We start from the raw sequence: 17143 nt of genomic DNA, 5'->3' as shown, positions 1-17143 counted from the left end.
GCATTGCAATTTTCTTGTTAATTGGACATCTTTTGACATGCATCTGACACATTGACGCCTGTTGCAAACTGTTAATCCGTAGCGATGGCCCCTGCCAATTAAGCATTGCTATTTTCTTGTTAATTGGACATCTTTTGATAAGCGATAAACAAACATGACATGGTTTTATTCTGTAGTATTAGCATGCTCATATTGCCCAAAATCAATGATACTTATTTTGAAAAAAAAATACAACAATTTACGAATATTCGAATTTGATTTTCATATTCGAATATTCGACCGATTTTCGAATATTCGTTCCCATCCCTAATTTATACATTTTTGGGCTGTAATATTTTTATGCTTTGCTTTGTTAATAATATGATCACTTTCTTTTGCTTGTTTAGATTCGACGTTTGTTGAAGGAGCATGGAGATAAAGACAGACAGTTGTCTCAGAAAGAGGCTGACTTCAGAAAACATGAGGGCTTGGCTTTCAAGGAGGTTTCACATCTCAAAGATGAAGTTCATCAGGCCTTGTCACATATGTTGGCTGATCTTCAGAGGCTTGATGTGTTTGTAGTTACTTTGGAGAACAATGTCTCTTCATACAGTAAGTACACATATTTAGAACTATTGGAAAGTCTTAAGGTTTCAGATGTGACTTTTTAGCTCACCTGAGCCAAAGGCTCAGGGTGAGCTATTGTGATCACTCACCGTCGGGCGTCCATCGTCTGTTGTCCGTCCGTAAACTTTTACTTTAAACAACATCTCATAAACCGCTAGGCCAATTTCATCCAAACTTCACAGGAATGTTCCTTGGGTGAAGCTCTACAAAAATTGTTCAAAGAATTAAATTCCATGCAGAACTCTGGTTGCCATGGTAACTGAAAGGAAAAACTTTAAAAATCTTCTTAAAAACCAGAAGCCCTAGAGCTTAGATATATGGTGTGAAGCATTTCCTAGTGGACCTCTACCAAATTTGTTCAAATCATGACCCTAGGGTCAAAATTGATTTTACTTAGGAAAATCTTAAAACTTCTTCTTCTCAAAAACCACAAGCCCTAGAGCTTAGATATTTGACATGTAGCATTGCCTAGTGGACCTCTACTAAAGTTATTCAAATCATGACCCCGGGGTCAAAATTGACCCCGCCCCAGGGGACACTTGATTTTACATAGATTTCTATAGGAAAATCTTCAAATTTTTGAAAAAAATAAACCAGAAGACCTAGAGCTTAGATATTTGACATGAAGCATTGCCTCGTGGACCTCTGCAAAATTTGTTCAAATCATGACCCCAGGGGTCACTTTATTTTACATAGGAAAATCTTCTAAAATTTTCTAAAAATAAACCAGAAGGCCTAGAGCTTAGATATTTAACATGAAGCATTGCATAGTGGACCTCTGCAAAATTTGTTCAAATCATGACCCCAGGGGTCACTTTATTTTACATAGGAAAATCTTCTAAAATTTTCTAAAAATAAACCAGAAGGCCTAGAGCTTAGATATTTTACATGTAGCATTGCCTAGTGGACCTCTACAAAATTTGTTCAAATCATGACCCCGCCCCAGGGGTCACTTGATTTTACAGAGGAAAATCTTCAAAAATTTTCTAAAGATAAACCAGAAGGCCTAGATCTTAGATATTTGACATGTAGCACTGCCTAGTAGACTTATACAAAATTTGTTCAGATCATGACCCCCGGGGTCAAATTGACCCCGCCCCATGGGGTTACTTGATTGTACATAGAAAAATCTTCAAAATTTTCTAAAAATAAAGCAGAAGGCCTAGAGCTTAGATATTTGACATGTAGCATTGCCTAGTGGACCTCTACAAAATTTGTTCAAATCTTGACCCCCGGCGTCAAATTGGCCCCATCCCCGGGGTTATTTGATTGTACATAGGAAAATCTTCCAAAAAATGTCTAGAAATAAACTAGAAGGCCTAGAGCTTAGATATTTGGTGTGTAGCATTGCCTAGTGAATCTCTACCAAGTTTGTTTAAATCATGACCCCAGGGTCAAGCTGAAATGCAAATCTTCATAGCAACCATTTAATCAGGTGAGCAGTATAGGGCCATCATGGTCCTCTTGTTTTGTTGTATTATCTGTCTGACAACAGTGAGGGTTCGCAATTTAGAGGGTGCATAAATTTTATACCTGTTCTTAAAAAGTTCTTGAAAGTACTTCAATTTATTCCTTACACTTAAAAAAAGTCCTTACATAGGATAAAAAAATGTCCTTAAAGTGACAAAATTTTTGTGAGTTAGATTTACAGCATCGGCTTGAATTTTTGAAAACAACTTTTTCAGAATTTTGTAATAAAGCAATAATCACTGTATGGGAAATGATGTAACTAAGAAAATGAATGGTCTCATCAATGATTTTATATCTAGAAACAAGAAAATTATAGCCACCTTTCGGATCACTTCACAGCATTGTGATAGAAATAAAAAATCAATGCAGTCTTCCCAGTTCCCACACATCCCTAAAGTCTCCTCACCTTTTCCTAAATCAGCTTGAGGGAGAAGCAACTAGAGCCCTGATAGATGGCCATAAAAGTAAATTTGCACATACAGTTTTGTATTACCATTACATTATATATCAGGAATTCTTTTGTAAATATGCTGTTTGACATTCTTTTCAAGATGAGCTACACAAACTTGTCATTGGTAATCGGGGAAATGAGAAAACTGCTGTTCCAAAAAGAAAGGATGAGGGCATTGCAGTGGAAGGTAACTTGAAAAATTACTGACTACTATGAGCATATAACATGTCTGGCAGAATCTATTTAGTATGCAACTATGGTATTATGTGTTTTGACTATTTAGCTTGTTTATATCAAAGAGTGCAATAGCTTTTTAGCTCACATGTCACAAAGTGACAATGTGAGCTTTTGTGATCATGCAGCGTCCGTCGTCCGTCGTGCGTCCGTGCGTGCGTAAACTTTTGCTTGTGACCACTCTAGAGGTCACATTTTTCATGGGATCTTTATGAAAGTTGGTCAGAATGTTTATCTTGATGATATCTAGGTCAAGTTCGAAACTGGGTCAACTGCGATCAAAAACTAGGTCAGTAGGTCAAATAATAAAAAAACCTTGTGACCTCTCTAGAGGCCATATTTTTCATGGGATCTGTATGAAAATTGGTTTGAATGTTCATCTTGATGATATCTAGGTCAAGTTCGAAACTGGGTCAACTGTGGTCAAAAACTAGGTCAGTAGGTCAAATAATAAAAAAACCTTGTGACCTCTCTAGAGGCCATATTTTTCAATGGATCTTCATGAAAGTTATTCAGAATGTTCACCTTGATGATATCTAGGTCAAGTTCGAAACTGGGTCTGGTGCCATCAAAAACTAGGTCAGTAGGTCAAATAATAATAAAACCTTGTGACCTCTCTGGAGGCCATATTTTTCATGGGATCTGTATGAAAGTTGGTCAGAATGTTCATCTTGATGATATCTAGGTCAAGTTCGAAACTGGGTCAACTGCGGTCAAAAAGTAGGTCAGTAGGTCAAATAATAAAAAAACCTTGTGACCTCTCTAGAGGCCATATTTTTCATGGGGTCTGTATGAAAATTGGTTTGAATGTTCATCTTGATGATATCTAGGTCAAGTTCGAAACTGGGTCAACTGCGGTCAAAAACTAGGTCAGTAGGTCTAAAATAGAAAAACCTTGTGACCTCTGTAAGGCCATACTTGTGAATGGATCTTCATGAAAATTGGTCAGAATGTTCACCTTGATGATATTTAGGTCAAGTTCGAAACTGGGTCACATGCCATCAATAACTAGGTCAGTAGGTCAGATAACAAAAAAACCTTGTGACCTCTCTAGAGGCCATATTTTTCATGGGATCTGTATGAAAATTGGTCAGAATTTTTATCTTGATGATATCTAGGTCAAGTTCGAAACTGGTTCAACTGCGGTCAAAAACTAGGTCAGTAGGTCTAAAAATAGAAAAACCTTGTGACCTCTCTAGAGGCCATACTTTTCAAGGGATCTTCATGAAATTAAGTCAGAATGTTCACCTTGATGATATCTAGGTCTTGTTCGAAACTTGGTCACGTGTTTTTAATAACTAGGTCAGTAGGTCAAATAACAAAAAAGCCTTGTGACCTCTCTATAGGCCATATTTTTCACGGGAACTATATGAAAATTGGTCTGAATGTTCATCTTGATGATATCTAGGTCAGGTTTGAAACTGGATCAACTGCGGTCAAAAACTAGGTCAGTAGGTCTAAAAATAGAAAAACCTTGTGACCTCTCTAGAGGCCATACTTTTGAATGGATCTTCATGAAAATTGGTCAGAATGTTCACCTTGATGATATCTAGATCAATTTCGAAACTGGGTCACGTGCCTTCAATAACTAGGTCAGTAGGTCAAATAATAAAAAATCTTGTGACCTCTCTGGAGGCCATATTTTTCAGTGGATCTTCATGAGAATTGGTTAGAATTTTTATCTTGATGATATCTAGGTCAGATTCAACACTGGGTCACATGAGCTCAAAAACTAGGTCACAATGTCAAATAATAGAAAAAAACGACATCATACTCGGTTTAAAACTGGGTCATGTGGGGACAGGTGAGCGATTCAGGACCATCATGGTCCTCTTGTTTAATTATGATGTCTCCCTGAATGAAGCATTACTTAAATTTATTTAGCAAGATGAATAACAACTTTGAAACAAAAAATGTATGCAAAGGAAGACATGTTCTGTTTGCTTATGTTAATATGCTATTTTTCAGCAGCCAGAATTTCATTTGTGCAAAGGCGGTCATTTAACTGACCAGTGTTTCTATATTCTGTACTGACTTTTCTGCAAGTAATTGGTAATCTCTGAGGTTGTAGAGGTGAAAAATGACTTCAGACATAGTGCCATATGTACCCACCCACTAGCAGATCCTCAGATCATAGTAGATTCAATCCCTGGGCAGGGCATATTTTCTATGTGAGGATTTGATAAAAGACGTTGTATATGAAATCCTTTTTCCACCACCTCAGATTGATATAGGAAGTTGGCATTTACTTGCGGAGAATAGGTTTGTACTGGTGCAGAATCCAGGAAAATTGGTATGGTTAAATGCCCTCTGTTACATAACTGAAATACTGGCGTTAAACCAAAACTGTTACAGTAAAACAGTGTCATATTTGTGGAATTATCAGGGAGAAAATGAGCTTTGTACAGGGATTATACATATTGCTCCTTGATTGTAGTCTTGTTTTCTACCATGCCAACTTGTAAGGGCAGGCTACAAAGACATGATTAGACATGTCTAATAACATTTAAAAAAAAAATTTACAGGTTTTTTCCAACTAAGAAGGGAAGGGGGTTGTTTCAGTAATTTTAACCGAAGGGGGAAATATCTCAGTATTTGGGCAAAGGGCAATAAAATGCTGATAATATCAAGGATTTCCTATAGGGAAGAGTCCTATGAACAGCCTCAACTGTTGAAGAAAACACCTTGTTTTACAGAATATTTGTTTGTGGGAATGTGAACTTATTTTATATGTGTCTGTTTATTATAGAACTGTCACAAAAGCTGAAGGATGAAAAATTAACAGTTGACAACAAGCTGAAACTGATGAGGAAGAAGTCAGAGGTTTGTTCATTGTGACACTTATTTGGTACCAATACCTCAAACTTTTTACGATACACTGTCACTAAGTGTGTTATATTAGTTTATGAAATAGCAAAAAAGCAGTTGCAACTACAACAAAATGAAAATGAGTTATTAACATGAAGTATGCTTGAAAAGTTGGTACTAAATATGTGGTTTACTGTGAAATCATTTGTGGGTATGGAGATTTGTGGTTTTGGCAATAGCAGTTATTTTGTTAGGATCTGCTTTTTGTTTATTACAACTTTCCAAGAAAAAAATAAACTGGAACTTTTTTTTTGTTCATTAAGATTTAACATCATGACGTGTCAACCTGAAAACTTTGTAAATTAGACTCCAACAGATATGAGCAGTGTTCATTCCAGGATTCTTTTAAGTGGGGTCAAATGGTCCCATGATGGCAAAAAACTGGGGACATTTGAAAAAAACAGGGGCACGTGAAAGAAAAACTGATTTACATGAAAGAAAGACTGTATTTTTAACAGTTTTCTTACACGGAGGTATTATTTTCGCGGTTCGTAAAACATAATTACAAAGAGAAAAGTTGACACTTCACAGGTCGCTCAACATGACAAAAACGAAACAAGTCATAATATTTTGACCGTTACCGAAACTTAACCAAGGAAAGTCCGAAAGCCATGAATGAATCAGGATTTACTACGGAATGAATGTTTGTCGCCTGATTCTGGCTAAGTGGTTACTACTCTAGCGGTCTCGAACATGGCATCTTTCTTTGGAAATTTGTTCTCCGTCGTCTGCTTTTTTTCGACGTTTAGAGAAAAACGTAAAATTGGATTTCTTTTTTCTCCGAATCGCGACTTTTTTTTTGTCCGCCATTGCATAGCAACATTGAAAGCTGTATGTTGTTAGGCGACCGGAGACTGGCTACTATTTTAACATCGACCAATGCAAATGTGCGTTACGTCATCAGAAGAGTCATATTCGATTCACAACTTCTGGAAGTCGGCTCATTGTAAACGGACTGTTATGAAAAAGTGTGCGCCAGACGGGCGCTATAGGGCAAACTTTTATGCGCCAATACAGTAAAATACGCTCCAATGGCCCCATGGCGCGGCCTGGAATGAACACTGTATATTTATTTGATTGTAACAAAATAAATGTAGTTTAATATATAAAGTTTATCACAAATCTGTAATAGCTTGTTATAACAGATGTTGTGTTCTTACAGCTTATGTATGCATTATCCTCTCCTATGGTAGAAGGTTTTTCAGAAAATGTAACTTAGTCTGCTCACTTTAGGGCCTTCATCAAAGATTTTCACGTGCATTGGAAGATTTTAACAGCTCTACAAAGGCATTGAAAAACAAGTTTACATCTGTTATTGAAGAAAATAACAAGCTTCAACAACAGATTTCAGCCGCTCGTACTGAATTACAGGACGTAATCAACACTAGAACATCTCTGGAGGAGCAGAGGTAAATAACTGATCATTTCTAGTTCTCCTATGTCATATAACTCACACTTTTGTTTTGGGACATGTTGGTTTTATAGAAGAAATTTAAAACTGAATATATTTCTTATTGGCAATTTCTACAGTTCTTTTTTATCAGGTTTTGTATAAGGTATATTGTTGGTCTTTGAAATGAAAAAAAATATTTGTTTCAGTTGTAGACTGCATGTAGTTGTTGAAAGGTGTTTTCAGCAAGTTGTACATCAGAATACTGGCAGTAATTTAAAAAATACCACGGATAATGATTCTGCATTGTTTACAATATTTTTAAGATAATTTTACTGTTTAGGGATAATTTGTTGGACAGCAATGGTTGTTTGAAGGATCAAGTGAAACAGATGTCAGCTGAACAAGCTAATACAACAGAAAAATTAAGGTATGATATACTGATGCTGCTAAACCTTTCATATTTGTGGGCAGCTGAGGGCTGCACTTATATGACAAACTAGTCTCAAATAATACATAAAATTTAACCCTAAGTTTTGAAAAAGTGTATTGTTGACTTGACTGAATCCATGAAATTCTGAAGATGAAATAAATAAAATGATTGCAATGTACATCTTTTAAACACATGCTTAAGAACTTATGAGAAGTAGGTCCACGGATATGAATATTTCTTGTGGACGTTTCATTCAATATATAACTTGTTGAGTTACATTTAAAATTCAGATGGGACCTCTTAGGCTGATTGGTTACAGTCTTGACCAAATCACTTACCTCTCACTGATACGGTTTGAGGCTTTTCATGTGAGGAAGCCATCAAACTGGCTTATGGAAGGTTTGTGGTTCTACCCAGTTGCCAGTCTATGATGAAACAATGCACATGTATCAAAAGCTAGAAAGTTGCCATATAGCCTATAATTGTGTTGGTGTGATGTTAAACCCAACAAAAACAAAAAGGGTTGAGAGTTCAAAACACATGCAGTTTGAAGACTAATTCTGTATGCAAGTATAAAACTAAATTGATTCCATTTTAGTGAAATGTATCATGATGATTTAATAATACAATGTAATTGTATATATAACTGCAGGTTGTTATCATCAAATACAGAGGAGTTACAAGCTGGTACCCTCATTCTTCAGCAGCAACTTGCAGACTTGCAAACTATACATGAAACCACATGTAGAGAAACTGCTGATAAACTGCGATCTCTTGAAGATAGGGAAACAATAGTTAATGAAACAACTGCTAATTTACATGAAAGAATTGTTGAACTTCAAGCACAGAATGAAGATTTGGCTGCAACTTTAAAGGAAACTGGAGAATTATTAAGTAGAACTAAAGAGGAGAATGATAAGCTTGAAGAAATGTTGAGGCAAGCTGAAGCAAACTGGGAAACTGAGAAAAAACAGTTACTGATTCAAGTGGAGGAATTAGTGTTTGAAAAGTCACGTGCCGAAACTGAGTTAGGTGATGTAGAGATTAAAGTGAAAAAACTTGAAACTGACATGTTAGATCAGAAATCTGAGTCAGATAATCAGATAGAATCCTTGACTAACCAGCTAGATGCTGAGAAAGCAGAATTGGTACAGCTGCAGAATAAACTGGGCGATTTAGTATATGAGAAATCTCAGCTGCATATGGAGGTAGGACACTTAGAGGCACAGTTGAAACTTGTGACAAGTGAGTCAGAGGAAACAGTTATGGAAGCAAATAAAGCAATGGAAGTTGTTCCAGAATTGAAAAAAAGAATTGAAACTCTTGACATCGAAAAGGCTGAAGTTGAAAAAAGAGCAAGTGAATTGTCAGAACAAAATGAAACACTGCAAACTACTTTGGAAAAATTTCAGGCTGATTTTGATGAACATTGTAAGAAAATAGATGTGGAAAGAAAAGGAACACAGGCAAAGATTGTTGCACTGACTGAAGAGATTGAAGGTCTTCGTGAACAGAAAGATCAGATGGCAAGTGAGTTAGATGACTGGCTTACAGACAAATCGGAACTTGATATAGAAATTGCTAAACTGCAGTGCAGAATTAAAGGTAAAACTTATAAACTACATTGAAGAAGTTTTGGCCATTATGTGCATTGTGTATTCAGAAAAAGTCAAAAGTCACAGCTCATGGCTGTTTGTATAACATGTAGCAGTAAACAAAATATTTTTCTATAACAGTCATTATGTAATACTCTTTCAAGAATTTGAAATGTGTCAACAAGAGTTTTCTTCTGTACTTTAAAGGTGAATGGCACACAAAATATAACCAGCTTTTTTCAGAGGTATACTATTCTTTTAAAGACATTTCTATTAGCTGTTTTGGATAAATTGAAACTGAACTGTTGCCTAAAAACACTGCTTTTTAGCTCACATGTCACAAAGTGACAATGTGAGCTTTTGTGATCTGGCAGCGTCCGTCGTCCGTACGTGCGTCTGTGCGTGCATAAATTTTTGCTTGTGACCACTCTAGAGGTCACATTTTTCATGGGATCTTTATGAAGGTTGGTCAGAATGTTTATCTTGATGATATATAGGTCAAGTTTGAAACTGGGTCAACTACGATCAAAAACTAGGTCAGTAGGTCTAAAAATAGAAAAACCTTGTGACCCCTCTAGAGGTCATACTTTTCAATGGATCTTCATGAAAGTTATTCAGAATTTTCACCTTGATGATATCTAGGTCAAATTCGAAAATGGGTCACGTGCCGTCAAAAACTAGGTCAGTAGGTCAAATAATAAAAAAAACCTTGTGACCTCTCTAGAGGCCATATTTTTCATGGGATCTGTATGAAAGTTGGTCAAAATATTCATCTTGATGATATCTAGGTCATGTTTGAAACTGGGTCAACTGCGGTCAAAAACTAGGTCAGTAGGTCTAAAAATAGAAAAACCTTGTGACCTCTCTAGAGGCCATACTTTTCAATGGATCTTCATGAAAATAAGTCAGAATGTTCATCTTGATGATATCTAGGTCATTCGAAACTTGGTCACGTGTTTTTAATAACTAGGTCATAGGTCAAATAACAAAAAAGCCTTGTGACCTCTCTAGAGGCCATTTTTTTCATGGGATCTATATGAAAATTGGTCTGAATGTTCATCTTGATGATATCTAGGTCAGATTTGAAACTGGGTCAACTGCAGTCAAAAACTAGGTCAGTAGGTCAAATAATAAAAAATCTTGTGACCTCTCTAGAGGCCATATTTTTCAGTGGATCTTCATGAAAATTGGTTAGAATTTTTATCTTGATGATATGTAGGTCATATTCAACACTGGGTCACATGAGCTCAAAAACTAGGTCACAATGTCAAATAATAGAAAAAAACGACATCATACTGTTTAAAACTGGGTCATATGGGGACAGGTGAGCAATTCAGGACCATCATGGTCCTCTTGTTTTCTGTATCCTTTCTTTGTGCCTTGTGGAATTTAAAAGTTTTGGAGAGATTTTATGTACTCAGTTTATATTCAGTTTTAGAAATGGAGAATGATCAGGTGAAACAAGAATCACAGAAGGAAGTTGAGGACTGTAAAGGAGAGATAGAGAGAGTGAGGAAAGAGAAACAACAAATAGAGAAAGACATGGAACAGTATGGTATAGATCTGCTGAGTAATGCAGCACAGCTGCAGTCAATACAGTCCAAGTTAGATAGGTACGTGTGACAAAGAAGCTTTAGTATTGATACACATGGCAAGAACTGTGTATACACTTGTGTGGATTGTCAGATGTTCAAGTTTTAATTTTTATGCCCCCAGCATCTATTGATGCGGGAGGCATATAGTGATTGTCCTGTCCGTTCGTTTGTCCGTCCGTCCATCCGAGGTTAACCAAATGGGACCGTTTGTCTAGCATCAATACCCCTTACTAGAATGACTTGGTACTAATGCAGATGTAACCTGTGACCATTCCTCATCTTCAGACATCACCTGACCTCAGTTTGACCTTGACCTTGACCTCATTTTGAACTTGGGATGCTTTATATGGGCCATCTCTTGGTTAACCAAATGGGACCGTTTCGTCTAGCATCAATACCCCTTACAAGAATGAATTGATACTAATACAGGTGTAAACTGTGACCATTCCTCATCTTCAAACATCACCTGACCTCAGTTTGACCTTGACCTTGACCTCGTTTTGGACTTTGGTGCAAAATCTATCGACAAGGATGCCGCTGGGGGCATCAAGCATTTATTAAACGCAGCTACTTGTTTAAGATATAACTTGAGATTTACATTCTTGTGTCTAGATGTTGTATTGAGGGACAACTTAGTTTTCAGACATCAAGTTTGGCAGGAACCTCTCCAGAATGTACAGTATAACCTCCTGTTAACAACACTTCTGACAAGCAGAAACCTCTCTACAGTCTATTGCAGAAAGACTGATAATTTTTATCTTTTTTGTCTACTAGCTTGTTGACCTTTCCATGGGCAACAAAATTGTTTTAGTACTGTGAGTGAGGTCCGCTGTAGAGAGATTTCACTGTAGTTGTTAGCTTACTGGTAATAGCTTTGCATGTGCAATCATACAGAGTTTTTTTTAATTACTTATAGTGCAACAGTAGACAGTGAAAAGTTACAGACAGAGAACACAAGTTTAAAAGAGGACCTCAGACAGAAAGATGTTGTTCTGGCTGAAAAACAAACACAACTTGAAGAGTTACAGCTTACAAATGATAGGTTTGTATTAGTTGTTCCATGTATCTGTTTCTTTAGATATTTGAAATTGTCAAGAGAGGATGATTACTTTATTTATTTATTCAAACTAGCGGGAAATTTATGTATGAAATGGCCCATTTGTTTTCAGAAACTACTGTACCTTTTCTGCACCAAGTAAAAGTCTAAATTAGACCTAAATACTAAATAAAAGTCACTTGAGCTGTTGTGTCAGCATTAGCTGTAGAAACCTTGTTAAAAAAAATCCAGCAAGATTGTATCTCAATTATTACAACTGAATGAAACTTCAAACATGCCCTTCCCATGATAACTCCAACTTAATGACATATGCTTCATAACTGTAATTATCATTTTAATTTCCTTTTTAAATACCAAATGACATACACATTTCTCGCAAATGAGGGGAAAATGGTTGTCTGGGCATAACTGTCTTGGCTACTCCAACTAAAAATTACTATTGTTAGGATAAGAGTCCTGTGTACGGGTGTTTTTCACCATTTTCACATTAAAGAAGAAGGGAAGCTTCTGGATTTGAAGGTCTACAAAAGAGTTTCCAGAATGGATTGCCTATTGGGGCTGTTCATAAGCTTTACCTACAAATATTTATTGCAGATTTACACGTGTTGCTTGCCTAAAATGATTGTATTGTTCATCTTTCAGCATCCTGTTTTAAACAAGAAAAAAATGCACTTGTTGTGATGCACATTCTGTTTCTTAGTGGCCTGTTGACATACAGACATTAAGTTTCACATATACAAGGTTACAATCCATGATGAGCTCTTTATAGATGGCTAGAAAATATTTTATGTTTGCAGGAAGTGTAAAGAGTGTGATGATTTGTTGAATGAGAAGGAGTTGTTAGAAGAAGAGTTACGGGCACAGAAAGATAATAATGAAGATTTAGACTGTAGACTGCAGCAAACACGGGCAGACTTTCTTAAGTATGTACGCTCACTGAAACATCCTTAAGCATGTTCATTCTTGAGTGCTCAATTCACCGACAAGAATTAAAATGAAAGCACAATGTATTTATAATTTTACAAATTGTCATGAAAATGTTTGTATTTGATGGAAACCTATGCATATCATATGCGATGGCCTTGTTATCAAATTAATTGATTCGAAATGTCGTACATAAATTAAATTGAAGTACAAAATCATTTGTTAGGGTCTCTATGTTGTGTAAGTTTTCCTTCATGTTGTAGGGCTCAGGCTAGGTCCAATTTTTTGTGAGAGATCACTTCTCCCTCAAGCTGATTTAGGGAAAGAAGGGAGACTGCATTGATTTTTATTTTTTTTTACCTCATCCTAAGAACATCTGATCCACTGGACAGCTGTAAGCAAGTTTGTTAAGTGATTTGAACGATGGCTATAATTTTTTGTTTCTTAAAGAACATTTGGTGTGACTATTCATTTTCTTAGTTACATCATTTCCTATGCAATAATTACTGTTTCAAGTCAAAATTCTGAAAAAAAAAAAAATGTTTTCAAAAATTCAAGCCGACATGTCATCTAACACGCCAATTTAAAAAATAAAATTTGTGTGGAAGTAGGTTCATTTTGACACTGTACAAATTGCCAGCAGTCTGATTAGTGGTGATTATTGAGTTTGGTTGCAAAAACTTTAAGCCATTTGAATTTCTTTTTGAGGTTAGCTTGAAGCAGAGTCTGAAGGTCTTAAGCATCTGTTTTGTCAATGACACTTGTTAGTGAGAGCCCTGAACACAGATTACCAGTGAGTCATTTTGCAGCCAGTAATAGCTCAGTGTTTTGCTTGTTGTATTTAGGCGATGTGATGAGAGAGATGAACTTGTAAAGAAGAATGAAGCGAAGGATAAGAGTTTGGCAGTGTTGTCTGAACAAGTTACACAACTTACACAACAACTAGAAAACGTTAATCTCTCACTTGAAAAGTAAGTTTACATCTGTAGAAAATAACAGAACTTGTGTATTATGATATTAGAACTGTTATGTAAATTTCTTCTTATTTTCTTTTAGAAAATTTGGATTTGTATTTAGCATATTTTGTTTTCTTGTCTTCTAAACCTGATAATTGAAGAAGGATCTAAGAACTGTGAAATAAAATTATACAAAATATTGGTGCTGAACTTTTGCCTGTTAGCCAATATTGCCAGATTATAAGTTAAAATGCAGATATTATACCTCAACATTTATCAGTGTTTATTTAATGCAGGAAAACAACAGAGTTTGACAAGATGGCAGAGAAGTATAGTGAGCATGAGAAACAGCTGACATTGTCCTCACAACAGGTGTCTAATTATAAGCAACAGATAGAGGACTATAAGGAACACTTGCAACTGTGAGTTAACCTGCAATGATAATTGTCTTAACACCTTGTTCAAAATTGGAACTTTTACTGGACATTATGGTACTCACTTGTTAAATATTTTCGGAAACATGTGAGAGGAAAACACCTAAAGATAAGTTTTCAGCTTCTTTTTGTTGTGGGCCTACTTTGCAAATGCGTGGCTCTGAGGCTGTGTTTTTGGTGCCCTGTGCTTCTGAGAAATCTACCCTTACCTATTATCTTTTGTATATGAGGTTAAAATGTTAAATTAATCACAGTGATGGTATTTTATGCTGATTATATACAGGTGGTGCTGCAGTGTTTTTTTTTAATAAAATGTTTCATTTAAGACGATATTTTTCATTTAAATTGATATAAACACCTCAGATGTGTCTGAAATATTGCTCTGAAGTATAACTTAAAACGAACTGAGTCATGACATAAAATATCAGTTTTACAGCATATTAATGATTCTGCCAGGATAACAATAATTATAGATTATTAGCTTTGTATCGGGAAATATGCACGAGTTCTCAGCGGAAATATTGCGTGACTTTAGGAGCGCAATATTCTTCCGCTGAAGAACGAGTGCATATTTCCCAATGCAAAGATGATAACCTTTTTATTACATACACATCTACACGTATAAATATAACGTAAATATTATAAATTTGTTCAATATCCTGAACAGCATTGACAATACTGGACTAAATAGAAAAAAATAGTGCAAGAACAAACACTGAATTACGTCACGCACCCGATATGAAATTCAGGCATCAGTGTATGGAAAAATATTGGAGTTTCCGGTACCAGTGTAACTTAACAGGGAATAGAAACGTGTATGTAATAACAGGTTTTACTGAGTTCAGAAGTGTATGCTTGTTAAAAATAGAATTCCTTCTATTTTTTGGAGTGGAAAGTCTGTGTTGATATTTCAGGAAGTGTGAAGAGTGTGAAGAACTACAACAGAAGTGTGATGACTATGATATTGAACTGTCCATGTCAGCTACAGAGACTGTTGACCTTCAGGAACGAGTGGACTCTCTTAGAAAGTAAGCAACTTGTTAATAGATTTTACATTTAGCTTGAATGTCGAAGAAAGATTGAGCTATTTTCACTCACCCATTTGTCTGTGTGCCAGTTTTGTTAATCTTTCATTCATAAGCTAGTATGATATATTTTTCAAGAAAAAAAATCTCTTAACTAAAGTGAACATCCAAAAACAGTGGATGCTAGAACAACATGACATTGCAAATGTTTAACAGGACACTACCTAAACTGCATAGCTATAACATGATCTTGTGATGCATCAAAACAAGATCAGAATCTGTGATATGCTGTCCTTCCGAGGCCAGTGAAATGGTACTTATCACCGGAACAGAAAATGAAAATAGAGATTGTATGAAAAATTTTGTAAACTTACAATTCAGTGATTTTGATTTGAGAATGAATTATAGGTTTACCATAGCAGATATTTTGAAAGCTCTTTTTGTAACATACCTAATGTAAACTGGCATTTCATTCCTGGAATATTCTGGTGTCACACTATGTATGCACATGTTAATGTTAAGAGTAATTTATATTACACATTATTATATTGTATAATGCAATAAACATAATGGCTGCACCTCAGGTATAACACCTATCTGTATGAGAAGTTGATCTGTGTAACCTTCACTGGGTACCAGATTGCAGAGCAACAACCTACATCATATAGGTGAGAATGTCACCTGGTACCTAGCTTGTTTCCCATTCTGCATTGCATCTTTGTTTTGTTTGCTTTGCTAATCCAGATAGTAGCTTGGTGATATATTTTCATAAAGGATGTTTCCCATGTACTTTGTTCCACAAATGAACAATTTGAAAGTAAAGGCTTTGTTAAATTCTGAAACAGAAATTGTTTTATGTGAAAGTTATGCCATAGAAAAGTGTCTGATTTTTTTTATATTTTATATTCTGTAATGCATTGGGAAACAATCTGACCATGATTTGACTGTTTGACTAGCTTACATGCATGATTTACTATCACCTAGTTAACATTAGACTGCCAGAGTGGACCCTGTCATCTAATGTACTGCTGCATGCACACCTAACATCCCATTTTAAAATGTTGTTTTCACTGTAACAATATTAATCTCCCAGAATTTCCTTAGTTATGTACCTTTGTAATTCTAGCACACATCTGCTTCTTGTTGCTAGGGAAACAAGCTTGGCCAACAGTAGTGGTTGTGACTTGTTACATTTAAATTTTTTGATTAGTTTATTATCAATTAAAACAAAGATAGTCAAGCTCTTGTTCTAATTAAAGTTTACTTAACATGCTAAAGGAGGAAAATGAAAGCAATTTAAGGATGTAAAAAATATTTACAGAAAATATTGATGGTAGAAATGCCTTCAGCTTTTTCTTTTACTGTGTTTTGATGCTAGCTGGTGCAGAGATAGTTTCAGCTTGTTTGTTGCCTACATCTGCATCAAGACGGCATCTTGAACCCTGTATGTGGTAGAGTCACTCCATGTCCGCTTTGGACAAAGCCATTGCTGCTAAAGAAATTGAGTGTTCAGTTACTTTCTAGAATTCATGTTGAAGCTATAATTAGAGTTACACAATCACATTTCAAATGGCTGCCATTTCAGAAAACAACTATACTTTATTTTAAGCCTAAAATGTTGCCATTTATTTATTGGGGTATTAAGTAATTCGGAAAGTAGTAAACAATTCTTTGTTGATACCTTAAAGGATACATCAGTGTAAAGTATTGAAACATGGTAAAAAACAGAACAGAAATCTTGTAATTATCTGTGTCTGTGACTTGTTTACAGAGAGGCTGAAGCAGCTGACAGTGTAAGGTCCGAACTTGTGAAGAAATATGAAGAGGAAATACATGAACTGAAAACTCGGCTGGAAGGTGCAAGTAACGATGACGAGCTGCAAGCTGAACTGGAGAAGTAGGTTATCACAGAGTTTCTGTTAGATACAACCTATATCAGAGTTATATTTGAAAATGACCTAACATTTCTTTTAGGTTTCTGTCCGATTGTGGTGACCTAGACCGTTTCTGCTTACCCTAAGAAAGGTCTTTTCGTGGACTTTTGAACTACCATTTGTCTTTCTACATTTTCTCTATGAAGTATGCAGAGAACTGTCATAATCACT

The 17143-nt window shown here is 35.7% G+C and overlaps 1 protein-coding gene across 2 annotated transcripts in view; it reads left to right on the top strand.

Moving 5' to 3' along the window:
• The window catches only part of LOC123556742 (hyaluronan mediated motility receptor-like), a 40908-nt gene that overhangs the window by 8466 nt on the left and 15299 nt on the right, over positions 1-17143 (top strand). Inside the window, exons 5-18 of one of the 2 annotated variants that reach the window (XM_053543043.1) lie at positions 387-591; positions 2628-2714; positions 5511-5584; positions 6863-7038; positions 7363-7449; positions 8105-9057; positions 10480-10660; positions 11559-11684; positions 12497-12622; positions 13469-13594; positions 13876-14001; positions 14928-15041; positions 15623-15706; positions 16810-16935. In XM_053543043.1, coding sequence (XP_053399018.1) covers positions 387-591; positions 2628-2714; positions 5511-5584; positions 6863-7038; positions 7363-7449; positions 8105-9057; positions 10480-10660; positions 11559-11684; positions 12497-12622; positions 13469-13594; positions 13876-14001; positions 14928-15041; positions 15623-15706; positions 16810-16935 — 2591 coding nt within the window. The remainder of the gene's footprint in view (positions 1-386; positions 592-2627; positions 2715-5510; positions 5585-6862; positions 7039-7362; positions 7450-8104; positions 9058-10479; positions 10661-11558; positions 11685-12496; positions 12623-13468; positions 13595-13875; positions 14002-14927; positions 15042-15622; positions 15707-16809; positions 16936-17143) is intronic. The other variant, XM_053543044.1, reaches the window with a different exon arrangement.

The sequence above is a fragment of the Mercenaria mercenaria genome, chromosome 5 (assembly GCF_021730395.1).
Source record: "Mercenaria mercenaria strain notata chromosome 5, MADL_Memer_1, whole genome shotgun sequence".
NCBI classification, from domain to species: Eukaryota; Metazoa; Mollusca; class Bivalvia; order Venerida; family Veneridae; genus Mercenaria; species Mercenaria mercenaria.
This window is presented reverse-complemented; position numbering and strand designations above follow the sequence as displayed.